This window comes from Tetrahymena thermophila (assembly GCF_000189635.1).
Source record: "Tetrahymena thermophila SB210 genomic scaffold scf_8254457, whole genome shotgun sequence".
Classification (NCBI taxonomy): domain Eukaryota; phylum Ciliophora; class Oligohymenophorea; order Hymenostomatida; family Tetrahymenidae; genus Tetrahymena; species Tetrahymena thermophila.
The window spans coordinates 19,921-46,370 of NW_002476235.1; the positions used below are offsets into that span (position 1 = coordinate 19,921).

The 26,450-nt window shown below is 22.4% G+C and overlaps 11 protein-coding genes across 11 annotated transcripts; 5 read left to right on the forward strand and 6 right to left on the reverse strand. All coding sequences in view use genetic code 6, as the record gives it.

The window, feature by feature from the left end:
- Window positions 1-702: 702 nt before the first annotated feature.
- On the reverse strand, window positions 703-2,765 carry TTHERM_01014450 (hypothetical protein; the record flags this gene model as incomplete). Its single annotated transcript, XM_001030791.2, has 2 exons — window positions 703-1,946; window positions 2,024-2,765. The coding sequence occupies 2 exons, from the start codon at window positions 2,763-2,765 to the stop codon at window positions 703-705; spliced, it is 1,986 nt and encodes a 661-aa protein (XP_001030791.2).
- Window positions 2,766-4,030: 1,265 nt separating this feature from the next.
- On the forward strand, window positions 4,031-6,557 carry TTHERM_01014460 (kinase domain protein; the record flags this gene model as incomplete). Its single annotated transcript, XM_001030792.1, has 10 exons — window positions 4,031-4,132; window positions 4,235-4,378; window positions 4,446-4,513; window positions 4,614-4,803; window positions 5,096-5,212; window positions 5,294-5,462; window positions 5,515-5,928; window positions 6,103-6,231; window positions 6,287-6,366; window positions 6,492-6,557. 10 exons carry the CDS (start codon window positions 4,031-4,033, stop codon window positions 6,555-6,557), a joined length of 1,479 nt encoding a protein of 492 aa, XP_001030792.1.
- Window positions 6,558-7,415: 858 nt separating this feature from the next.
- On the forward strand, window positions 7,416-10,339 carry TTHERM_01014470 (cell cycle switch protein CCS52A; the record flags this gene model as incomplete). Its single annotated transcript, XM_001030793.3, has 4 exons — window positions 7,416-8,993; window positions 9,409-9,639; window positions 9,692-9,872; window positions 9,966-10,339. 4 exons carry the CDS (start codon window positions 7,416-7,418, stop codon window positions 10,337-10,339), a joined length of 2,364 nt encoding a protein of 787 aa, XP_001030793.2.
- Window positions 10,340-11,288: 949 nt separating this feature from the next.
- TTHERM_01014480 (hypothetical protein) lies at window positions 11,289-11,606 on the reverse strand (the record flags this gene model as incomplete). Its single annotated transcript, XM_001030794.1, has 1 exon — window positions 11,289-11,606. The coding sequence occupies one exon, from the start codon at window positions 11,604-11,606 to the stop codon at window positions 11,289-11,291; it is 318 nt and encodes a 105-aa protein (XP_001030794.1).
- A 146-nt stretch (window positions 11,607-11,752) lies between these two features.
- On the reverse strand, window positions 11,753-13,501 carry TTHERM_01014490 (Ibr domain protein). Its single transcript, XM_001030795.2, has 2 exons — window positions 12,358-13,501; window positions 11,753-12,238 (listed from the first exon to the last, which is right to left on the reverse strand). The coding sequence occupies exons 1-2, from the start codon at window positions 13,380-13,382 to the stop codon at window positions 12,037-12,039; spliced, it is 1,227 nt and encodes a 408-aa protein (XP_001030795.1). The 5' UTR covers window positions 13,383-13,501; the 3' UTR covers window positions 11,753-12,036.
- A 949-nt stretch (window positions 13,502-14,450) lies between these two features.
- TTHERM_01014500 (transmembrane protein, putative) lies at window positions 14,451-15,388 on the reverse strand (the record flags this gene model as incomplete). The annotated part of the gene is made up of 3 exons (XM_001030796.3): window positions 14,451-14,702; window positions 14,757-15,187; window positions 15,247-15,388. 3 exons carry the CDS (start codon window positions 15,386-15,388, stop codon window positions 14,451-14,453), a joined length of 825 nt encoding a protein of 274 aa, XP_001030796.3.
- Window positions 15,389-17,585: 2,197 nt separating this feature from the next.
- TTHERM_001014502 (hypothetical protein) lies at window positions 17,586-18,410 on the reverse strand (the record flags this gene model as incomplete). The annotated part of the gene is made up of 3 exons (XM_012799561.1): window positions 17,586-17,961; window positions 18,111-18,162; window positions 18,272-18,410. 3 exons carry the CDS (start codon window positions 18,408-18,410, stop codon window positions 17,586-17,588), a joined length of 567 nt encoding a protein of 188 aa, XP_012655015.1.
- A 317-nt stretch (window positions 18,411-18,727) lies between these two features.
- Window positions 18,728-19,199, reverse strand: TTHERM_001014505 (hypothetical protein; the record flags this gene model as incomplete). The annotated part of the gene is made up of 2 exons (XM_012799562.1): window positions 18,728-18,923; window positions 19,054-19,199. The coding sequence occupies 2 exons, from the start codon at window positions 19,197-19,199 to the stop codon at window positions 18,728-18,730; spliced, it is 342 nt and encodes a 113-aa protein (XP_012655016.1).
- A 937-nt stretch (window positions 19,200-20,136) lies between these two features.
- On the forward strand, window positions 20,137-21,837 carry TTHERM_01014530 (peptidyl-tRNA hydrolase domain protein; the record flags this gene model as incomplete). The annotated part of the gene is made up of 1 exon (XM_001030799.2): window positions 20,137-21,837. One exon carries the CDS (start codon window positions 20,137-20,139, stop codon window positions 21,835-21,837), a length of 1,701 nt encoding a protein of 566 aa, XP_001030799.2.
- A 503-nt stretch (window positions 21,838-22,340) lies between these two features.
- On the forward strand, window positions 22,341-22,913 carry TTHERM_001014539 (peptidyl-tRNA hydrolase; the record flags this gene model as incomplete). Its single annotated transcript, XM_012799563.1, has 1 exon — window positions 22,341-22,913. The coding sequence occupies one exon, from the start codon at window positions 22,341-22,343 to the stop codon at window positions 22,911-22,913; it is 573 nt and encodes a 190-aa protein (XP_012655017.1).
- Window positions 22,914-24,233: 1,320 nt separating this feature from the next.
- TTHERM_01014540 (hypothetical protein) lies at window positions 24,234-25,626 on the forward strand (the record flags this gene model as incomplete). Its single annotated transcript, XM_001030800.3, has 4 exons — window positions 24,234-24,342; window positions 24,423-24,499; window positions 24,613-24,835; window positions 25,280-25,626. The coding sequence occupies 4 exons, from the start codon at window positions 24,234-24,236 to the stop codon at window positions 25,624-25,626; spliced, it is 756 nt and encodes a 251-aa protein (XP_001030800.2).
- Window positions 25,627-26,450: the final 824 nt, after the last annotated feature.

A 26,450-nucleotide genomic window follows, 5' to 3' on the forward strand; every position in this document is an offset into this window, starting at 1 on the left:
TGAAATTTTTCTTTGAATGTATGTATGTCTCTATGCAATCAGTATCTGTCAAATAATTTAATATATTTAAGGTTACATCTTTGTAAATGTTGAACTATTAAGACATGTACTGATAAGAGATAAACTTCAGGAATTATTCTGGAGATTGCCTGCTAATTTGGAACTATTTTATTAAACTTAATATGAATTCATCTTCTTAAAATATTTTGAATTTATCTTCTTCCGTTGAACTGAATTCATCAAGCAAACCTTTAAAATCTAAAGCTTCAACAATGAGAAATTATAAGATTTTCTACCCATGACTCTTTGGAAAATAGTCAATATTTACACTTCCAGCAAAGGCCATAAATTCTTATGATAAATTAAGACTCATATCTTTTTTCTTTCCTTTTTTCTTTAATTTCTAAAGATTTTAAATTTTTTAAAATTTGATATTTTTTGTTATTTTTTATACACTTATTAAGCTTAATAATTCAATAAAATAATGACGCAAATTATTAGTATTTTTGATAATGAAAAAGATCTTTGTTAATATTTATAAATAATAAAATACTCTTTATTGGAATAAATATTTAAAAAATCAAACCTTTATATAGATTTTTTTGAAATAAATGAGATTATTTATTTAAAATATTTAAAATGAAGCAATTACAAAATATTAAATTAAATTTTTACTTCATATTAAATTAAAAACAGGCTCTTTCAAATTTAATTTTAGTTAAATTAATAATTTTTTTATATATTTTAATTTTGTTATTCTTGTTTAGGTTGTTAAAAAATATCATAATTAGGTTAATTACCATTTAATTTATTTTACATTTATTATTAAAAAGATACGTTAATATTCACGTTGAACTGATAAGGATTTGTTAAATATTGTTGCATAGCAACATTTCTAAAATTATTTACAGGCAGGCTCTCTTATTGGTAATAGTTATTGTTGTTGTTGGTGTAGCTGTTGCTATTATTTTGAGGGTAGTAATTTCTTTATTTAATTTCTCTTTAGTTGTATCTTCTTGAATCCTAGTTGTTGTTTGATGAAGAAGAGGAAGAAGATGACTTACTTAAAGAAAGATTTGGATGGTATAGATTATTTTCTATTATTTTTTATAATTATGGATGCTAGTTTTTTAATTCGTTATTAATTTTGTCAGTCTTTTTGATAGTCTAGTTTGTGTTGGTTGAAAATAATATCACTTTTTTGGGCTTACTATTTTACAACTCTTTGAATTTAATATAATCCTCAATAAGAGGTATCATTTTGGCTGATGCTATTTTCTCACATCCTTTTTTGTTATTAGCTCTGCCTCTTGTGTAAATTGAATTATCTTAAAATAAAAGGACACATTCGAATTCTTTAGAATTAATTAGAGTGCTCTTATATTGCAAGCACGAATGTGTTTTAAATTACTTCATAACTATTTCTAAAAGTAGTCCTTTTGGATTATCATTTTCTTAAACTAAATTATTATCCTCTTCGTAGTTATAAGGTTCTCTCATAATATTTGTAACTAAATCACTAAGTTTAACTTTATTTTCAGTATCATTAACGTGAACAAGACTCTAAATAGCTTTATTTTCAGCTGGATCTTTTTATGAGACTGGTAAAATACCAGCTGCTAAGTTAGGTTCTCTTATTTTTATATCTTGATGAAGTGCATTAATAAATGCTGGAGCTTTACCAGTATTTGAGCATATCAAATAATTTCCATTACCCTATTGATTGGAAGATGTGACTGTGCTTTGTGAAATTTTTTTTTTCCCCTTATTTGAATTTGATTAATTTTTCAGATTTTTGCTAGTCTTTGCTTCTAAATCCCTGAAGAGAGGACTTTTATCCATTTTTTATTTTATTTGTAAAACCATTTTTTCATTATGAATGAACATTTCATCAAGATTAGAATCTGATTCTTCATCATTGAATCCATCATTTAAAAAACTTTAGGCTTTGTATTAATTTCAAAAAAAATTAAATATATTCTGAAAGTCTGTGATAGGATTTACTAAAAAAATAAATATTTACTAAAATTTTTATTCTCTCTTTACTTTAGCATTAACAATTGTTTTTTGTACTTGATTAAATTGGAATAGGTTTCATTCAAGTCAAATATCCTCTGTTCATGGATATAAAATAGCACAAAAGGCAAACTTAACTGAAACAATCTTGCCTTTCTCTTTTTTTTATTGTTGTAAGAAATTGCACCCTCTTATGATAAGCGAAAAAGACCTAAAAATGAAAGGTCTAATATTTCGTCGTCACTGAATCCCAAAATAATATTTTCTTTTATGTGCTTGCTTACTAATTCTTACATTCTTCCGATTGGATTTTCTTCATTTTTAACTTACTCATAATAATCTAGAAGGATATTCTCGTCGCTTTCTTGGAGCTATTCAACATTTAAATGAGTCTACCGCTAAATTATTAAATTCCCATAACCTTAAACAAAAAATTTTATTATCAGCTCTAAGTTCTTTTCATCTTCTATATTATTTTATTTGCCATCATCATACACATAGCTAAGAAATTCAAAGAAATCTTTGTACTTAAAATATTTGCTCAACCCAAGTACTAAAATAAATGCACATACATTCTATTTCTACAGCATATAATTTAATCTTTCAGTGTTTAATTTATGCAATCTTTCTAAGCACTCAATACAAGCTGTCTAATAAACCTACTATCCATGCTTAAACCTATACTTAGGAATTTAATTAAGGCTCTTTTCTCTTAAAAATTCATCTCTATATTTATCCTATATTTTCATTTCTTTGATAGTGATAAATCAAATTTGAAGATTTCAGACAGGATTATTTATTAGTTTATTATATTTAATTTATTGAATGATAGAATGAATCTATATTACATCAATAAGTTGATTAAAAAATCATCAAAAAACACCCTCAAATTATATTTATTTAATTCTAAAATAATACTATTATTTTATGGTTTAGAAATTTCTTTAATTTTAAAAACTATTCTACATTTTAAATATTTAGATGTACTTTAAAAAATAAATAAAATTATTCTTTTAAAAATAAATAAAAAATTACAGAAAAAAAGTGTTTTTTAATTCTTTAAAAAAAAAAAATTACAGAAAAAAAAATTTTTTTAACTCTTTTTATATTTCTTAATGGATATTATTTGAATATGACTTATAAAATAATTCTTAAAATACTTTTCAATTTATATTTAATTTAGAATAATTAAAAAGAAAAAATATTTATTTTAAGTGTATCACACATGTTTTGGTAGGTCTAATAATTTTATCAAAACTATAGAAGAAGAAGAATAATAATAATAGATATATTTCAGGAAACAAATAAATTCCAATTACTATATACAATATATGTTTTAATTTATATTTATTTTAAATTAAAATATTTTAAAGTTAATAATAAATTTAATTTAAATATCAAAACTTGTTTTTATCTGTTTTAGCAAAAACTTAGAATTCCAAATAATTTTAGTTAGAAATAAACAAGCTATTTACAAAAATGTACATATTATATTAATTTTATAGAGAATTTGATTAAATTATACCCTTAATCACATTTCATTTCATAATTTCTAAGAAATAAATATACCTCATTTTTTTACTTTACTGGCAAAAATTAATAAGAAAGAACAAAATTTTAGATAAAATCTTGATTGATATTTTTTTAGAGATATTATAAACAAGATTAATGTTAAACAAACAAGAATTTATTTTTTTTATTCACTGAGAAATAGTTTTTACTGGGTTTGTCAATGAATATGTTATTTTGCATTTTTTTTTTGTTTTGAGTTACTCTAAAGAATTTAACTTTTGTAATATAAAATAAAATTAACTGGATTTTTACCATAAAATGCAAATCACTTTTACATTTTTAACAAACTAATTAATGGCACATTTTTTTTCATTAAAAAATAAGTATAAAATGCATAATAATAACCTTCATATAAATTTTTTATAGAAAAAAATAATAAACTAAAATAAAAAAACATTTAAATTAATTATATCTACTTTCTTTGAAAACACATTTTATAGAAATGAATCCTCTTATGAGCCCCTGTATGATTGAAAAGCAATGGCTTATTAAATCTAAAATGGGAAATATTGAAGATGACTATGATTTTGACTAAAAGAAAGATGTAATTTAGCATTATTTAACATTTTTTTATTAGCATATAAAAATCATAATTTGGTCAGTTTATTAATTACTCCCTTAAAATATATTTTTTTTATATAAATAGAATTTAGGTGAAGGATCATATGGTGTTGTATATAAAGCTACCATGAAATCAACTGGATAAATTAGGGCTGTGAAAGTTATTAATAAAAGCAGAGTAAAACATTAAGAGCGCTTAAAAAATGAAATTGAAATTATGTCAACACTGGTAATCTCATTTACTTCTACTTTTTAATTGAGAGCGCGTTAAAAATAAAAACATTTTTACTGAATAGGATCATCCTAACATTATCAGATTATATGAGACATATGAAGATCAGAAAAATATTTACTTGGTTATAGAGTAATTTTTCTATTAAACGATTAGTTAGCAAAATTATTTCCATTAAATGCAAATATTTCTTTATTCTATAGTTTTATTTCATTTATCAATATATAAATAGATACTGTGAAGGAGGAGAACTTTTTGACAGAATAGCAGAAAGAGGCTACTATACAGAGTAAGATGCTGTTGCACTATTTAGATAAATTATGAGTGCAATCAATTATTGTCACTCTCGAAAAATATGTCATAGAGACTTAAAACCTGAAAATTTCTTGTTTTGCACTAAAGATGACAACTCAATAATTAAGGTAATTTAGTAAAAATTTATGAAGTGAAGCAAGTTTTTAAATATTTATCTTGAAACTATTATTTTATTTAAAAATATTTAAAATTTTTAAAAGAGTTTTTTTCAATAAAGTTATTCTTTATGAAATTAAATTATTTTTTTCCATCAAAAAATTCAGAGAAAAAAAAACTAATCATTTTTATGAGATTTTGTTTATGAATAAATTATCTTACTATTTAATTAATTAGTTTATTTTTATTTATTTAATTGATTGATTGATGATAATTTAATTTCTTTTTATATTTTAATCAAAGGTAATTGATTTTGGTCTTTCTAAAACATATGGGCAAGTTTTAGATTCTCCTCTCAAAAAGAAGCCTTTAGAATTAACTCAAGTACAAAGCGGCGTTATGAAAACTAGAGCAGGAACAGTAAAATTATAATTTTTTATTAAAATAAATTAATTTAAATATAAAATATTTTATCTTAAACAAATTTAAAATTCATAAAAGCCATATTATATTGCTCCAGAAGTACTTGATGGTAAATATGATGAAAAATGTGATATCTGGTCAGCTGGTGTTACTTTGTATATTATTCTTTGCGGCTATCCCCCATTTTATGGAGAAACTGATAAGGAAATTCTACAAGCTGTAAAAAAAGGAGAATATGAATATGAAGGTATCTAATTAAACTTTTCTTTACATAAGTTAATTATCAAAAAAAAAAATAGGCGATGAATGGGATATTGTGAGCGATGAATGCAAAAACTTAATCAAAAAAATGCTTAGTAAGCCAGAGCTAAGATTCAGTTCAGAAATGGTTATGGCCTCCAAATGGATATAAAAGTATAGTCCTCCAATTAAAAATGATGCCAAAATTCCATTTTAGAAGATTAAATTATGGAATACTTATCCCAAGCTCAAAAAGCTAGCCCTAAGCTATATTGCTTCATAAATGAGCATGTTTTAGATATAACCCATAGCTAAACAATTTATTTTGATTGATAAAGACTTTGATGGCTGCTTGACTTTATAGGAGCTCATAAATGGAACATAAGACTCTCAAAACCCAGAAAATTAAGAAATTATTAAGCAAACATTTAAATCTTTTGTTTCATATTTACCAAATAAAATAGCATTTACAGGTAATATTTTAATTTAGAAAAAAAACTGATCAATTTTCAAATTTTTAGAAACCAAAAATTTTTTTTCTTAAAACATCCCATTTTAATTTTTAAAAATTTAAAAATGCAAAAAATATTTAAAAAATATAAAATTTCACATATTTAAATTAATCAATAATGAAATAATTAAAATAGATTTTGTAGCTCTCGTTATGGATTCCAGCATTTATTTGAAGGATAATATAATCCGCCAAGCCTTTAAAATTTTTGATAAAAATAACATTGGTAAAATATCTCCAAACCATCTTAACGAGCTCTTTTTGGGTAAAATACTGTTTTTTTTTAAAGGATTTATTAAGTTAATTTATTATTTTAAAAGATAATGCATATTACGCAAAGAAAAAAATTGATTATTGGGTTGATATGGTAAAATGCTGTGACTTCAAGAATGATGGAGTGGTAAATTATTTCATTAAATAAGCAAATCAATTTTATTTAAAAATAATTTAAATTAAATTATCTTTGAATTATAAAAAATAATTTTATTTTTTTAAATTTACAAATAAATTGTGTTTTAAAAATAGATTGATTACGAAGAATTTAGCAAAATGATCTATGAAAATAGCGAATAAATGTAAATAAGTGCTTGATATAAATTTCAAAAATAATAATTTAAAATTTATGTTTAATAGAAAATAGTCTTTATACATACAAATAATTAATAATTTACATAAATAAAAACTTATTTTATTTGTTTGTTTGTTTGTTTGATTTGACTGTTTAATTCCTAAAAATTTAAAAACCTTTAGTTTCAATTGAATTTTTTTAAAAGATTTCTTATTTATTTATTAAGTATGTTGTAATATCATAATAATAAGCAATAGAGTTGTAAAATATTTAATTAATTTATGAATATAATTGTAGATAGAGTATTATTGATTTTGTTGTTTAATAAACTTTCTTACTATAAAAAAATCTGAGTTTTAATTTCTAGCGTTATTTTACATTTATTCATTTTTATAATAGAGTTATTTATCTATCTTTTTTAACATAAAATTAAGATTATTTATTTTTTTATAAAGTAAAAATAAAAATGGCAAAAAACCAGCTACAAAAAAACTAATAGATAAAATTTATTTCAGTCTCTTTCTATGAACAAATAATTTATTTATTTATGTTTCTAATTTCATTCCAGATATTAATAATATTTACATTATTTATGTTTGCGATCTAAATAAAATATCAAATATTTACGATCTCTCTAAAATTTATTGATTAAAAATGCGCAAAAAAAAAATAATAGTTTGAGAAATGAATTAATTATTTAGTTGTATTGGATTTGCTTTGGGTATTTATTTATTTGCTTTTCTAAATATCAATTACTTTTTTTAAAAAAATGAGTTGCTGGATCAAAGTGACTATGAATCAATTTAATCATTGATTGACATTGAATCTTATCTTTTTATAAAGATAAAAGATAGGTAGAGAAAAGAAATCCAAGACAATGAATGTCATGGGATTAATAAGAATTTGACAAAAAAGATTAGTAAAAACTAATAATAATAATTAAGAAATAAGCAACAATATTCAAGTAAAAAAACAAAGAAAAAAACTATTAAGTAATAATTAGTGTAGAATAAAGGTACATAAATTAATAAGTAATAGCAAGCAAGGAATTATTAAAAATAAAATATAGTTTTGCACTAGCTTAAATGTTGAACAACTAAGTGTTAGAGAGTATTCGACATTACTATTAAAAAAATGGTGGAAGATAGGAATCTAAGAATACTTATAAATTTGATGGTTGCAATAATTAAAGAGGAGGTTAACCTGCTAAGGTCATGATTAATGATGCATCTTCTACGACTACTGACGACTCTAACTCTTTATAATCTTTAGACTAGCAGCCAATAAACGAATGCTTTTTTGATGAGGCACTTTCCTCTTAAAATACTGTATTTATATCTTCTAAAGGAGGTCCAGACACACCAACTTTTCAACCAACAAGTAGAGTAATATCCTCTTCTATTCCTTTCTGCAAATCCATTTCTTCGTTTTCTGGTCCTATATAAATAACTTCGTCTTAAGCTCAATAAAGCTTATTGGAAATATAGCAACAACAGTAGCAGTAAGTGTGCTCTTCTAATTCAATAGCAGGCTTATCTAGCTCTAAGCCGATTATTCATAAAAATATCTTTAAAATTTAAAAATCAAAAGCTTAATATGAAGATAGATTTATTCCCTCAAGGAAGCATTCTAAGCTATCTATTGCTCTTACTATGGCACATGATGAAAATATTGTGCCATAGCTATAACTAATGAATAGCCAAGATAGCAGCAATTAATAAAATGGGAATAGTAGTAATAATGGCCTAAATTATTAAGTTATATAGGCAGTAAATTAAAAAGATTTATGCAGTCAGCAAGTTAGTATTGCAGACCTCTACAAAACATAAGTTTTAGGAATAAAACCACCTGAAACGAAATTTTCTAAATATGAAGGGAAGTTTTAAAACAGAAATATTTTGGCTTTCTGCTCCCCGAAGAAGGCCAAATAATTTAGTAAAGCTAAGCTAGGTCCTAAGGATAATGAGCTTTTGAGTTAAAATGATTTAAATGGTGATATTAATTTTTTAGATAGAGTTACAAACAATTTATTTGGAAGCTAGTTTTCTGACAACTTAGAATAAAATCAATATACTGTAATAGTTGACCCAATATCTAATATGTCTAATCAGAATTATTATTCAAGATAAATTCTTTCCCACATTGACCCTCTAAACAATTTCCATTCAACTCACCCATTTAATCTGAATCCCGATATTAAAACTTATTTTACAAGAAATACAAGGAAAATTTCAAAAATCCCATTTAAAGTCTTAGATGCCCCTACTTTAAAGGATGATTTCTACTTAAATCTTATAGATTGGGGAGAAAATAATTAGATTGCAGTAGGCTTAGGTAGTTGCGTTTATTTATGGTCTGCAAGCACTTCGCGAGTTACAAAACTTTGTGATTTAAGAAACACTATCAATATAAATGGGTAAAGCACAGATGAGTCAGATAATATAACAAGTGTTTCTTGGGTAAATTTCTTTTAAATCCATTTTTTATTTAATTTATTCACAAAAGTAAAAGCAAATTGTATCATTAATTTCTTCAAGGATTCAATAATTTATTAATTGCTTACACTTACATAAGGGCATTCCTATTAATAAATAATTAAAAACAAAATTAAAATATTTCAATTTAAATGTATTAAAACCACATTTTTAGAATTAATTTATGAATTTTGGATTATCTTAATTATGTTTTGAAGCAACAAATTTTTTATAGAAATTAAATTTTTTTTCTATTTAAATACAAATGAAATTTATAACATGAATTAGTATTAAATCATACAAATTCAGATCATATAAATTGTCTATTTTAAATCAAAATAATCTTTATTTTATGATTAAATAAGATGTTTACTATAAAAATATTCTATTAAATAATTAGTCAAGCCAAGGGACTTATCTATCTATAGGCACAAATTCAGGAAGTGTCTCTGTTTGGGATATAGTTGCTTTAAAAAAAGTAAAAGAATATAACTAACATAGATAGAGAGTGGGTGCTTTATCATGGAATAAGAACTTGCTAGTGAGTGGTAGTAGAGACAAAAAAATATTAATTAGAGACGTTCGTCTATACTAACCTGTTGTACACAAATTATTAGGGCATAAATAAGAAGTAATACTTTTATTTAAAAGAATTTTATGCTTAATTTTATTACTATTTAAAGATATGCGGACTCAAATGGAGTTATGATCATTAAATGCTTGCCTCTGGTGGTAACGATAATAATCTTTTCGTTTGGAATATGCACTCTTCTTCTCCTATCATTAAATTATAGAGTCATACTGCAGCTGTAAAAGCTTTATCTTGGTCACCTCACTAGCATGGTTTATTAATATCTGGAGGAGGTAATAAATGATTATTTAATTTAAGAGTTTAGATATTTTTTTAATACACTGGCATTATTTATTTTATAAATTGAATTTTATACAAATTTAAAGGGTCACTTGATAGAACAATTAGAATATGGAATACTATCACAAGAGAATAAATTAAATGCATAGATACAGGTAGCCAAGTATGTAATCTTTAATTCTGTAAGAATAGAAATGAGTTTGTTTCTACTCATGGGTATTCAGAAAATCAAATTATTATATGGAACTACCCTGATTTAGATAAATTAGCTGTTTTGACAGGCCATACTTAAAGAGTGTTACATTTAGCGATGAGTCCTGATGGAGACACAATAGCATCTGGTGCTGGAGATGAAACATTGCGTTTTTGGAATATAAATGATAGCCAGTCAAAAGAACATGAGATATAAAATTCCATAAATAAAAGTTAACTTTTGCCATAGAAGAATTATTTACGTTGACAATATTAGACTATTGAAGAACTATGTTTTTGAAGAAAAATCGATAAATAAAATTAATAGAGACATGTATTTAGAATATAGTAATAGCTAAAATAAAAAATAGTGCTTCAACTAAAACTAAAACTAAATTAACTTACAGTAAATTCCTTAAAATAACTTTAATCCAAACTTATGTTTAAAAACAAGCAAATAAGAGTAAAAAACATTTTAATAAGAAAATATTTAGACTTAATAATAAAAAATAAAAAATTGATGCATAAAAACACTATAATAAAAAAATTGTAAAATATGAAAAAAATTTTAATAATAATAAATAAATAAATTATTGATATTTATGAAAAACATTTTAAACTTTATTAAAGATAGTATAAATTTATAAAAAATACTTTTAAAACCTTCCACTAATTTATTCTAACACAGCTTATAATGCACAAGCAATGTAAATTTCATATAAATAAATGTGTTTATTTATATTATATATTAAAAAAAGATATCTATATATATCTCTCTTGTTGTAATTTTAAAAAAATTTATCATTCAGAAATTTATTCAGTGCTGTTTTATTTGTTTATTTATTTATTTATTTATTTATTTATTTATTTATTTATTTATTTATTTATTTATTTATTTATTTATTTATTTATTCATTCATTCATTCATTCATTCATTTTTTAATTGCTTTTAAGATGAATATATCCTTTTTTGGTGATTTATTTCCAACAAGAATACTTTAAAAATTAAATTTTCTTTGAAATTTTAAAAGAAATCGGTCTTGACCTTACATTAATTACATAGATATAAAGAATTAAAATTGGCATACTACCATCTTAAATTAATTGATAATCATTATATATAGGCTAATTCTATTTTAATTCTAATTATCTAGTTATTTATTAGAACTACCATACAAAGAAAAAACAATTCATTTAAATGCTTTTTTCATTTTTTATCACTTTTTTACAACTATCTCAGAGAATTTGAAAATATCCCAATAAAAGAAGTCATTGACATCAGTATTAAACAGCTTTTTAGCAAAGAAATTTAAAATCATTTTACTTAATCTATAATATGCATAACTAAATATGGCTCTTTTTAAAATTATTCTGGATTTAAACAATGCATTGTTCAATTCATTCGACAGATTCCTATCTTAATAGTCATTATCATAATCTTAGTCTAAATCAGATGCAGATATCAATTCTTAAGTTTCATCTAAAGGCTAATTAGCGTTTTCTTCTTATTAACTTTAATTATTCATAGGCATCATCTTTTTTATATTTATTAGTATTGCTTTTAAGACTTATATAAAAAAATTATCAAAAAGCTAAACCTAAAAATTTTATTGATTTTGAGAAATATTAAGAAAAGTCAAGAAAATATCTAACTAAATTTTTAAATGTTAATAGCAATATATGAGAGAGAATATTAATTAATATTATAATAGTAATTATATTTTTTAACTATATATGGATGGATACACAAACAAAATATATATTTTAATAGTAAGTATTATATAAAATTAATAAATTAATAAATAAATTGAATTTGATAAATTTGATAACTACTTCAAGTAAATTATTATTAAAGATCTTATTATTTATAGTAAAGATTATTTATTTTGTAATTATGGAGTGTAAACTTTAATCATAATCTCCATAATTAAGTTTATTATTCATAAATATATTCAGTGTAAAGTTTCACACTATGTGATTAGTTATTAAAAAAATTGAAAGAAGGGATTCTATTCCTAAAATACCTAAGACTTCTTTACCCTTTCCAAATTATTTAAGTAATATTCCATTTCCCAAAAGTAGCAAAACCCATTTTAATATTTGAATATACTTTTATCTTTGATATAAGTTGCTACCTTATTCTTCTTCTTCTTTTAATTTTGAGATCCTATTTATATAAAATAAAAGAATTAATTTTTTTGAATTCAATTTCATCCTTAATGAATTAAAATTTATATCTAAATTTATTATTTTCTTTTGTTTTAACTTTGAAAATGAAAATTTTACTTTTATTAGAACAACTATGCAAATAAAATATTATTTTGCATCAAATTTGGAAAGTTTTTATGTATATTCAGCAAGATTTAATGTATTATTTTTATAGGAGAGTGGTAAAAAAATATGCGAATGAATAACCCAATTAATCCTAGCATTTTTTAAGGCAACTTACAGCCTAGATTTACTGTATTTGGCTAGGATAGAATAGAAGTGAATGAAATTCCTTTCAAAAATGAAAAGAAACCTAGTTTGTAATAGATAGCAAAAACTGGCGAAAGTAGGAGAGAGATTTTTATTGTTTGTAAGACTGAGCATTTTACGCTTTGATGTCTGAAATTAATAGTTTATCCGCAATCCCAGCAAAAGTGGTGATAGCATTTTTCACACCTCATTTACTTGCAGCCTCCGTTTCTGCTTATTGATATTCCACATTTTGTGCAAGATTTGCTGAAAATCAACTTATAGATTAATGTCTTTAGCTCTTCGTACTTATCTATTACAATTTTTCTAACCTATTCACCTTTATCTTAGCTACCAGGCTAGGAGTTTTAGGACTAAAATATAGAGATGCAATTGAATATTTATTCTATTAAATGTTTTTAGGAAGGTAATTTCCATGTGTACAAGCATACATCACATTATAAATTCTACCTGCAAGTTTATTCTGAGTTGATAAATCCTATATTTTTACAAAAAGCATTTGGACAGTTTGTAATACTATTAGTTTCTCTACAATAGTTTTTAAATAGCTCGTTGCTAGTCTTAGGTAGCTTGTTTATATCTACCTTAGACAAAAAAGATTCTAAATCAAAGAGCTTTTTGCAAGTAGAAAAAGGACATTTCATAAAAATAAATTCTCTCTAAGAATTGGTAGATTTTAGGCTGAGTTAAGATGAAATCCAGCTATCTAAGCAGTCATCACATATCTCATTCTAATCTTGGCAAACTTTAACAAATTATCTTTAATGAGATAATTCTATCATACAAATATGACATGATGGTATCAAAGCAGAGCTAGAGTCTCCTTAAATCATCTTTTAACAGTAAAATCTATTTTTGTTTTTTACAATTTTTTTGTAGAATAATTAATAAGATATATTTATAAAGAATGGAAAGTTAATGTGAAGATTTCTTTTTGTAAAAGAATAAATAATGCTTATTAAAAACCATGATATTTATCAATTATACGATGCAATTAATACCTTATTAAATTAATTATAATATTAACCACCAAGTAAAAGAAAATGTAAATTAATACCTTAATTAATAATCTTTAACATTTATTCAATCAAATAAACAATTAAAAAATTTCGATTATTTAATATATATATCAAAAAAACACAGCCAATCATGACGCAACTTTTATCAAGATATTTCTTTTACTAAACGTAATTACATGATGAAAGAATTTTATTTAATATTAACTACCAACGTTAAACATTTACCATTCTCCTCATCAAGTATTTGAATACACACTTTTAGTCTGCTATAAAACAAAATATTTAAAAATTCAATTCTTTATTATTTTATTTGAGTAAAGACGTCACTAAGCTATTACATCATTGTTACGTATTCACTTTTTAAAAAAAAATCGGAACAGTCAATATAAATCTTCTAAGTAATTTACCTTTTCAAAGGTGAATAGTAAATTAAAGATGTTTGTCCTTCAACAATAAAATTTAATTGAAAATATTTTTTTGTATATTTTATTTTAATAGTAAAAAGTCAATTCATACTAATTAGTTAACTTTTTAGATATGATTTTAGTAAAAAATCAGTTTGAATCATTTTTTAAGCAATTTTAAAAATAATTTTCTTTATTTATTAGATTAATTTTAAAATTTAAAAACAAAAAATTTTTAATTAATCAGCCAGTTTTAATTATTAATAAAGTATTTAAGATATTTTTTATCATTATTTTTTACAACTAATTAATTTTGAATAAAAAGTAAAATAATTTAAAACACTAATTAAACGCTACAATAAAACAAGCTTTTATATAAAGTATTATAAAAATAAACATATTTAAAAGTATTTATAATATTAATTAACAAAAAAATATATTATCATCTTTTTGGTTTTTAATTTGCTTTTTATTTAGTTCATAATTTTTCCAATTTTATGGAGTTAAAGAAGGTGAAAGAATACTTATCGAATAAAGCAATCCCTTTATCCTTGGCAAATTAAGGATCTTCAGAGGCTTTATATGTTTTATAACCCTCGTTAGTTATTATTAAATCAACTATAATTACCTCAAAATAGTCTAATTCTAAATTAAATTCAAAATATCCTACTTTATTTGTTAGTAATTCCATTTTAGCAATAGACATGGGATAAAAATAACTAGCTTAAACCTGTTTTTATTTTAAAATAAATTATTTATGATTTGAATTCAAAATTTATCTTACTTAAGCACCTTTTATGCTACTTAAGGTAGTTTTATCTATAACTGAGCCATTTATTAAAGATTTTATTTTTGATTTTTATTCTAAAATTTTATTTGTAAAATCAAATGTAATCTAGCTGGAATGAAGAAAATCTTAAGTAAGTTAAAAGTAAAATGTCCTTATAAGTTAATTAGATATATTTATATATAATCCTACAGATATTGTTTGGCTATTAAATTCAATAAAATCCTTTTGTTGAATAACTTGTGTTAGCTCAAACTATCCATTATCTCCTGTTTTGATTGATTTTATAGGATTTTAGTTATCTTCATACATAACTAGCTTAACAGTTTCTTAAGCAATAGGTAATTCATACATGCTTATAAAATTTCCTTTAAAAATAATTTCGGTTTGTTGCTAACCTTGCTTCACTTATTTATTTATTGTATTTTCTTTTTTTTTAAAGAAAAATGAAATAATTACAAAAATTGATAATTATTATTTATCATACTCTTAAAAAATGTGACATCCTGGCTGCTATCAAACTAATTAAAAAACAAACTTGAGTTTTAAATTTATAATAAAGCACATAGCAATATCATCACAATAAAAGTTAAGACTATGGACTTTAAATACTTGCCATCAGTTTTCATGAAGTGTTTAAAATTAATAAATAAATAATGTACTATGATTTTATTAAATATTTAGTTTATTTTGTATCCGCTTCATCAATTGTATTAATTTATTTAAAAATTTAAAAATTAATCAATGAATTTAACGATAAAAAGCTTAATCAATATTTTTAGTCCTATTTTTTAAATTTTAGAGTAAGTATTCCATTTATATGGAATATGTAAAAGTTAAAAAATGGCCAAATATAATTCTATCAATTAAATAATTACAAAATCATTGCATAGTGTTGAAATTAAATAAAGGAAAATTTAATTGTTAAATTAGGAAATCAAAATAAAAATAATAAACCTGAAATAAAAATAAATAATTTTAAACTGTTAAGCAAGTAAAAATAAATTAATATTTAGAATTTAAAAATGCATATTTTTATTTTAAAAGATTAAAAATTAATTTTTAATTCATTTAAATTAATAGGAGTGAAGTTGAATTGTAGGACTGTTTTAAGTCTATGTAAATGATGGGTTTTCATCAATTTTGTAAATAAAATTATTCTTTCTAAATTTTCATTTAAAATATTAAATAATAATTCAAATAAAAAATTACAGAGCAAAAGTATAAAAATCCAAGTGGACTTTTTCATAAACTCATTTACTCCTCATATACTCTAATTAGAATTTAGAAAAGGTTTATAAAAAATCTAAACATATAATTTAAAACTAGAATTCAGATTCCATAAGAATTGATATCTGTAATTAAAATAACAATACGATAATATATTAAAATATTCATTTAAATATTTTTAAAATAAAAAGACTTTTAATTTGTATGTAAATGTGATAAAACTAATAAATTTTTTATAAGAGAAATTAAATAATTATCATGTGAAGCAATTATTTATAATTTTTAAATGATTAGGCATAAATAAATTTGAATAGCATTTATTAAAATTGTAAAGTTCTTATTTAGCAATTATTTTTTAGATTCTCTATTTATATTTTAGAAGAATAATCTATTTCCAGCAAACAATCTATTCTAAATTACAAAAAATTCTAATTTCTTTTTATATTGAATTAATGTCATTCCTGTTAATTTTAAATAAATATACTTCTATAAAAGTAAAATATTTGTGATTGCTTACAATTTACATGCTCTAGAATGATATGATATAAAAATTATACAAATGAATTCTTTTAATATTTAAATTTAAAATATTGAAATAATTTTAGATTGATTTTTGGAATAATTTAAGAATCTAAAAGTAAAATCAAAATAATTAAATTTTATTTTAATTTACATTTACAAATAAAAAAAATAAAATAAGTTTCTACAATTAACTCATTTAATTTTTTTATTTATTTTATTTTAAAATTATTTCAATTAATAATTTTTTTTCATGTATAAAACGAATTGTCTATAAAAACTTTAAATGAATATAAGATAAAAATCTTGCTAACTATTTTGATTCTGTAGCTTGGTTATATATTATTAATAACTTAGGTATTTTTATGCTAATAAGTAGTGTTATGTTATTACTAATTAATTAATTTATCAAAAAATTGAAAAGGATTAAATACTTTTTTTTAGAAGGTTGAAGATTTAAAGTAACTTACCCTGTAATAAAGTCTAGTAGATACATAGATAGATATAGTTAGTTATCTAAGAATATTAAGTTCAGAATATTTTAAAAATAAAAAGAAGAAGAAATTTATATTTTAAATAAGTGCAAGGAGTCTTGATTAGGATATAAAAACATCATATTATTTAGCCATAAATTAAGAACTTAATCTAAGATGAATAACTAAAAAGATCATGATATTGTTATTAAAGATGAAGGTTTATTTTACTGCTTTTAATTCAAATCGAATTCTTTTTAGAAATTAAAAGATTTTCTAGGTAAATTATTATTTTAATCCAGTTTTGCATTTTTAGTTTTAATTAGCCTCTAATTATTTTATTGTTGAATAAATAGAATCCAAAAAAATTAAAAGAGCAGCAAGTGACGGTTTGCAAGTTCTATATCACCCTAAAATAAATAACTTTACAATTCAATATCTAGAAGATAGCGATTAGGTTATCGTGTGGTAACAAATTCATTTAAATTTTATGCATTTTGCCTGTTTTTTTAATTCTAATAATTCTTTGAATTTATATAAAAGGAGAAAAAAGCACAAGGATTTGAATCCTTACAAATTTGCATATCATTTATGGACTAAAATATCAAAACAGCTGAAGCTTTACAACAAACATGATTGTACATCTTAAATTTTTATTTTTAAATTTAATGAAATTAGAATAAGCAAGTTTCTCGAAATTTTTATAAACTCTTTATTTATGGAATTTTGCTTTACAAAATGAATACGAAAAAAAATATCTTTATTACTAAATAAGATAATAAATTCTAATCTATTTTAATATTTTTTAGTCCAAAACGAAAATGTGAGCGAAATAACAGCATGTCCTTTCTTTTTGTAGTTTAAGTATCACTTTAAGGATCTCAAAAAAGACTTCTACTTCTATATTTCTTTTATTGCTTTTTGCAACTAAATAGAAGATGATGCAAATTATAGTCCTATAGGATTTGCAGAAAACAAGGCTAATTTATTATAATAAAATTATGAAATTAATATCAATTTAATAAACGGATGTTGGGATTTTAAAGATGTCTTAGATGTAATTAAATTTTTTATTAAGTATAAAAACTAAATATCATATAATTACAAAGGGAATAGCTAAAGAATTTACAGTTTCTTATGTTCTGTTTTAGCTCTAGAGAGGTTAAATATCCGAAAGGAACCTAAAATATAGAATTTTTCTTGATTTAGTAAAATTATTTAGATTTAAAAGCATTCTAATTAACTTCCATGATTTTTAATAATAGTATAATAAGTTTTTGAATATCGTACCTTACTAAACTTCAATAAACTTGTTTGCTTCAAGAGAGCTTTCTTAGGGTCTTGTAAATAAGAATAAATAGCAGTATTAATCTGAAATACTATCACAAATACAATTATCTTTTCCATCTGAAAGTGGAATAGTATTCATTTTATATTAATCCAAAAAATAAAATCAACTAAATATATTTTTTTTAAAAAAAGTTGGAAAAAAACTAAGTTATTATAAACCAAAGCAAGCTCTCAAGTTATATTCATCCTATAAAATATCAATCTAATTCAATGAAAACTAAAGTAAACTGGAATACTTTTAACATTTTTAGGGCTTTTTTCTCAAATTTGATTAATGTAAGTCTTATTGAACCCAAGAAATATGCTGTCTTCACTTTTCCATCTTATCAAGAAATTGAAAATTTTTTGATTTCTTGTATGAGTTATGTATATGTAAATATGATAGTGCAGATATTTTCAATTTGCATTCCTTCGAACATCATAAAAGACTACAATGATAGTACTCTCTCTTTTAATATAAAGTTAGACACAGATGTGCTCTAAAATAACTTAGAAAATTTTAAAAATATTGTTGATATGTAAAAATTATATGAGCAAATAACAATCTCTTTATAACATTACTTTTTTGAATAAAATACTCCATACGAGCTCTCTATTTTATACATCAGTAATTAGATTTTAAGCTTAAACTCAAAATTTTATGAACATTTCTTTATAACAAATAGAAATTGATTCAAAAAATGAGACTAAAATATTTGAAAATGAACTTATGTTTTACCTACCTGAAGTTCCAAGTGATAAGCAAACAAAATACATTGTAAATTTGCTTGTGTTTGTTTAAATTTTTGATCATCTTAGAAAGAATGTGAAAGATAACTTCCAAGCCCTTTACAAAGAAGTAAAATTATTTCAAAAAAAATTAATTCATAATATATTTGTAAAAAATAAAGCTGAATACATAAAAATAAGATTTTTTCTTCGACTATAGCACATTAAGTTTTGAAAAAGATACTAGTACTTCTCCAAGTACTTTGATGATAAATCGTCTTGAGGTATATATAAAATTTAAAATACAGTTTATAATTATTGTTATAATAAAAAAAAATAGTTTAAATAAATTCATAGCTATATGAACCGTGATAGATTTACTACCAATTAAATCAGTATTGGATTAATTAAATAAGATAAATTTTCAACAAATATGTAAGAGATAGACCTTGCAGCTGAATTTGATCCTATAAAAATAAAAGAATTCGTTGCAAATAATATAATATCATTTGCTGAAAAAAATTTTATGGAATGAAAACTATATATTTATTTAATTTATTTATTGTTAAGATCTTAACCTCCTAATAAAAATCAAATTGCCTCTTATCATAGCAATTAAATTTTTTAAGAATGCATAAAATAATTTTTAATCTATTAATTATTCATTTATCTTTAGCAAAAAATAATTTGAGCTATTAAAAATAAAAGAAAATTTGATTATTCACAAAATAAAAGGAAATATTTTTTCAATGTATTCATTCATAATATGATATCAACATTTTTATTTGATCTTTAAATTTTACTGATAAACAGTAATGATTTAGTGATACAAAAGATAGCTTAATTGCGTCTACTTGTAAAAAATTTAATTATAGACACTATAAAGATGAATTAATATGGTTAATAATATTTTTAATTATATATAGATTTTACAAAATATTATTTAAACTTACTTACTTTTAGTCATAATTTTAAAAGTATTTTAATGAAGCACAAAAAAAGATATATTCTAATATTATTGATTTATTTGTTTTAATTGATTAATTATTTCTAAGCGCTTTTCATCAGTAAAAATATTTGCCTTGTTAAATATTCTAATGTTTGATCATATAAATCATAAATATATTAAGAGTTTAAATGAATTATTAAAAAATACATTAAATTACAAATAATATATAGATGGGGAAGTTCTATAAGCAATTTAAATTAGAATCATTCATTTTTTCTTTTAATATGTAAAAATATTAAAAAAAGAACTTCGCTAATAAATTTCTTTGAAGATACTTAAAATTTGCTAGATGATCGAAGAAAAGTTTTAGAAATAGAAGGGGGCAGGCAGACAATTAGGTTAAAAAAATTAAATATCAAAAGAATTTAATTAAAATTTAAAATCTTACAAAAAGAAAGGAAGAAAGAAGAAGCATTTTGCTCAAAGCAAAATAACAGACAGCAGCCAGCCGCCATCGCTTTAGTCAACAAGAAGGGTCATAAGAAAAATGATTGCTTGCTTATCAAACGAGAAAAACGAATTATCATCTTCAACTATCGAAGATTCCATAGTAAATTAAAGTCTTAAATAATTTGAAGACAAGAAAAACTCCAATGAGTCAGCTCCCAAAACCTCTTAAAATTCTCCAAAATTAGTAGCTTAGGTTTAACAAAAGCATTAAGAAAAAAGGACTTTCCCTTACTTTAGATACGATGATACAAAACGTTTAAACTCACTTAAAAATATTATTAATTAAGCGTAAAAAGGCAAGCCAATTCGTCTTTACTTAGAAAATGTACCTAACTTTGCAAACGAATTTGATTTCGAAGAGCGTTGTCGCGGCTTACTCAATGTGGTTTGGAATCACAAAAAATAGAATTCATGCTTCATTCTGATGGAAAATAAAGATTATGCCCTCGATGTTTTAGATTTAGAAAAGGAACTTCCTCCATATTGCAAGGAAGGTAGAATTTTTGTAACCCGCGTTGAAGAAAATTCAATTCTATATGCTAAAAAACCAAATCCTAAGAGATTCGAAACATATTATAACTTAAGTGATGACACTGGATTTTTTATTGTTGAGAATGATAAGATGAAATACTTTTGGTATGATTAAAATGGAGGCTTTTATGATGAATACGGTATTTACTATAATTAAAAAGGCAGACCCTCTCCTCCTCCCTATTTGTAATCTAAGGCTGGCCGTTCCAAAAAAAACAACAATAGAGGAAACTATGAAAAAAATAATAAAAACCAAAATTATGAGCAAAAAGGTAACTCTCCAGCACTAAACGGTTTGAAGCAATAATCATTAAATTAAGTAGAATATATAAAGAAATCAGATTTAGAAAGCATTGAAGCAAAAGCCAGAAACAAAGATTTAGATTTCTCTTCAAATAATTCTAATAAATATAATAAGATTGGAAACAACGAAAACTCTTTGACTTTACAGTAATCGGCTAGTGAAAGTAAATTGTACCCAAATTATAACAATTAGAATAGACCAAAGTCTAACTCTGGAGGTTCATTTAACAATAAAGGAAAAAAACAAGGAAGTTTTAACTAAAATAATTCTAACTACAATAACCAAAGGAATGCACAAAGAAATAAATCTGATACTCAATTCAAAAACAATGAGAATGAAAAATGGGGAAATAGTAACTACTTTAACGGTATGGAAAAGAGTGATTCTGCAAATAACTTGCCCTAAAAATAAAACAACTTCTTCGTTAACAATAACAACAACAATAATAATTAAGGAGGATTTAAAAACAGACAGAAATCAAACTCTCAACAATCCCCTTAATGATGGAAAGCTTCTAAATTAAAAAAAAATATTAAGTTTATGTTTGTTATAATTTATATAAAACCTTCTACTTTATATTATTAATTTAATTATTTCTAATTTATTAAACTATCAAATTAGATTCATTCTCAATTATTTATTTATTAATTTACTTTACTCATAATTAATTACTTTTTATTCAAAAATATTAAACAAACACCTCATCAATCAAATTAAATCAAAAATCAACTCTCAACAAATAAATTGTAAATTTTAATCTATTTATGCAAACAAAAAAAATAAATTTATGTTTTGAAAAAATGTTTACTTATTTGAATAATTTTTTTTGATGAAATTAATTAGCATATTTGTAGCAGAAATAGATTTTCTTTTGCCATTTGGATTTATTTATGTTATTCATTTTTTATAATTATTATGATTGATTGTGTTTTATTTTTAATTTTTAGTCTTTGCTTGTCTAAAGAGGATTTTGATTCACAGATTTTACTTTAAAAGTATTGTGTAGGATGATAAATTATTTTTGTAATTTTAGGCATTTATTATAAAAAAATGCTAGCTAATGTTGCAAAAAGCTCTAATATTTTAAGGTTTAAACTTTTTACTATTCTTAACAATTCTATTTCTCTATAAATAATGATAGTAATAAAGATATAGATTTGGAAATTAATCAAGTTAAAAATGTATAATCTCCTCAATCAAAACCTCAAAAAAAAGAAAGGATAAAACCTTAAATTGATGAAAAAGATTTAGAATGGAAGTTTGTTAAGGGATCTGGGCCTGGAGGATAGTCAGTAAATAAAACAAGTAATAATGCTGTTTTGATTCATAAACCGACTGGTATTCAAGTTCGTTCTCATGCAAGTAGGGAATTGGATAAGAATAAATAATATTGCATGAAATAGCTGTCAGAAAAATTAGATGTTCTAATAAATGGAGAAAATAGTAAAAAAATGAAAAAAGAAGAAAAAAAGAAAAAGTAGCAGGATAGAAGAAAGAGGAAAAGTGCAGAAAAGTATGGAAATAAATAGAAAAATGATGAATCTATCAAAAGTGAAGATAATCAAAATACATAGAATTGATAGTTTATTTTTGATTAAAATTCAAGCAAATCTTAGAGGTAGACCAAAAATTAATATTTCAGAAAGGTTTTTAAAATAGGTGGATAGCAATTAAAATTTATTTGATAAGATAATTGAAAATAATCAGAAGAAAAATTGACAAGAAATTTTAAAACATTTTTATTATATCTTTTTATATTAGTAAATTTAATCATCCAATCAAACTTAAAGCATAAAATGAAATAATTATAAAGTAAATAAATAAATAATTTTATATTTATTCAATTTACCGCCTGAAATAGACAGTCAGTCAGTCAGTCTTCATTCAGAATGAATAAATGCTCAATAAACCTAAATTTGAGAAATATTTGTTTGTTTTTAGTGGTTTTTCCAGTTTATGTATTTTAATTTTATTATTTTGATTATTTATTTTTAGAGGGAAAAGTATTTTTGAATTGAGTGGATAGCAAATAACATTTATTAACTCTTTGATTTTTCATTGTCCAAAATGTTTAAAGTATTCATTTTTTATTTATATAATGAATTAAGAGCATTGATATCTCTTATATTTAAATTATTTAGTAAGTTTTTTTAAATTCTTTTTAGTTTTGATTAAAATTTATTTTCAATTGAAATTTGTCTTTTTTTGAGGATTTACATGCCAAAAATCTAACATCTTCCAGTATAAGTTGAATATTTATTTATTTATTTCTTGATTTATTAATTGAATGATAATCAATTTCACTAATTAATTTTTTCTAATAAAGATTTAAAACAAATATCAATCAATATTTAAATAGTGAATAATAAAAGAAAGTTAAGTCGAAATTTTTGTAATCTAGCAATTGACTATTTTGTTGAGGTTTTTATTAAAGGATTAATTTACGTTTCTACTATTTATCTAATAAATAATACCTTATTTTATTCTCGTATTTAAAGTAGTTGCCTTTTCTATTTTTATATTTGAAATTAATACAGTAGAGAAGGTTTCTAATTTGAAGTGGTAATGAATGAAGACGCAATAATAATTTATTTATTTATATATTTTGTTAATTTTTGAAATTTGACTCTGTGATTTAATAGGGTAATTACTTGATTAAAACATCTTTCTTATAATATTTATATTAAAAACTAATTAAAAAAAGTCTTATTTTCTTTGTGTTTAATCAAAGATTAATAATTTAATTTACAAAAGTTAACTTCTTTAATCCTTTTATTATCTTTCTCTCAAATCTACAAAGATTAACTCTTTAAAGCTAATCTGACCTAAATTACAGAAGTATTAACTAACAAAGCATTTTAAATTACTCAATTATACGAGCCTCGAGTATTAAAAATACTATGAAAACATAATCTACAAGCTCTACTTTACCTCAATCAAATAAGGATTCATTCTCTCCAATGTTCAAGTAAATTCCAGTCCCTCAGCAATCAGTCCTTAAACAGAAATGTATATATTTTTATTAACTTTATTATTCATTTTACCAAAAGATTAACAACTTAAAAATACAATTTTTAAAATAATAATAGCTGATTCTCAGTATGGAAATCGCAATAAATAATCAATACGCGGAAACCTCCATTATCGCATGAACTTTCAAGAAAATGTAAAAGTTTATTTTTAATTTATCTACTTCAAAAAAATTTATTTAAATCTTTCTTTGTTTGATATGCACTTAAATATTTATATAAATCTCACGTTAATTTAAACATAAAATAGAGTATGCAGTATACATATTTTAAGGTGTACTTCAAAGACAGTATGAAAAAGAAATATGCAATTGATATTGAAAATGATTATGATTATCCATAAACATGCGATTTTGTGGAAAGAGTAGTGAGATAACTCAATGAATAATACGATTTAAACCTCCCCTTTTGCGCTTCCAATTATTGCCTTTATTTTGCAAAAAAGAATGGATCAAGAAATTCAAGTTATCCTGGTAAACTATCAACTTTTATTTACTTTTACTCATTCCTAAAGAATAATGCCGAATATTAAAAGTTATACTGCATTTTTAGAAATTGGATTAAATTTGTTTTTATTTAAAATGTTTGAATCGCATTCATTTTTAAAGATAACTAACTACTAATTGACTAATTGGAAATTAAAAGCAATACTTCCTGCTTTTTAAAATAAAATTTTGATTTCCTAAAATATAATATTGATGTAAATCTTATTGATTGAATTAAAAAGAATTCAAATTTATAAAAATAAATTTCAAATTAAAAATACATGTATAACTTTTTGATTACTTCTTTTCCTAATCTTTATTTGCGAATCTCCCAAATCGATTTATTTATTAAATGTTTCAAATCTTAATTCATAAATAAATATTTCTTTATAAAGCAAACACTTATTTAATATTTTTCTTTAATATTAATAGAAATAGATATGTATAACACAAATATTCAAACAGCACTTAAGTACCATGATAAGAACCTATTCAGATTGAAGTTTAAAATTTCTGATTCCCAAAAGAACTCATTTATGAAAGAGAGTTCTATAATGATTTCTTAGGCTGAAAATCAAGATTTGAATCTGTCTGATAGCAAAATGATATATTCTTAAAATGGAAAAAACTTAGACAGGTCTGTTCTAACAAATATAACAAATAATGCTTAGTAAAATGAAAAAGCTGAAAATAAATTAAATTAAAAATATAATATCAAGGAATAAAAATTTTAAGAGTCAAATTAAACTGGGTTGTTCGGCTGCTTTAGACTCTGCTGAGGAATAAATATATTTGATAATAAAAAAATTTCTATCTAATCATAATTAAATGAGAAAGGGTCTTTTACCTTCTTGTTAAAATTAAAAACTACTCAAAATTGCTTAGCCTTTTCAAATTTAAAAAATAAATTACTAAATTTTTACTTAGTTAAAATAACTATTATATAAAAAACAATAACTTTTTTAAAAAAGGATGAATGAGTATTTAATAACCAAGATATCAAATAAAATTATAATCAAATTAATCTATATTAATATTTAACTCTCTCATATTTTAAGTGTTCTTTATACTTATCTTTCTTTATATAATACATCTTACTTCTTTCTTGTTAAATACATCATTTGTTTATTTCTCTTGAGCTTAACATTTATTTAAAGTAAGTGCTTTATCAAATAGCTTCACTTAAAAATTAATAAAATTACATATCATTCAATATTTAAATTATCACCCTTTTAATAAATATACCAATTAAAACTCCTTTTAAATAAAAGTTAAACTCAATTAAATCAAATAAATTCAAGTAATAAATTTTATTTTTCCTATGCTTAACTTAAAAAGCCTTTATATAAAGATTAACAAGCCTATAAATAATAAGTCTTATTTTAAAAAAAAAATTAAATATTTTTAAGCTAGGATAAAAATTAAATTTATAATTTTGTAAAATATGATTAAAAATGGAATTTTATTATATTATTTTAATATTTAAGAGAAATAATATTTTAATTAATAAAATTGAATTCTTGTTATTATTTTTGAATAGAATAAACAAAAAGAAATTTCTAAATAAATATTGATCAATTTATTTTTTGAAAGAAAAACTTTA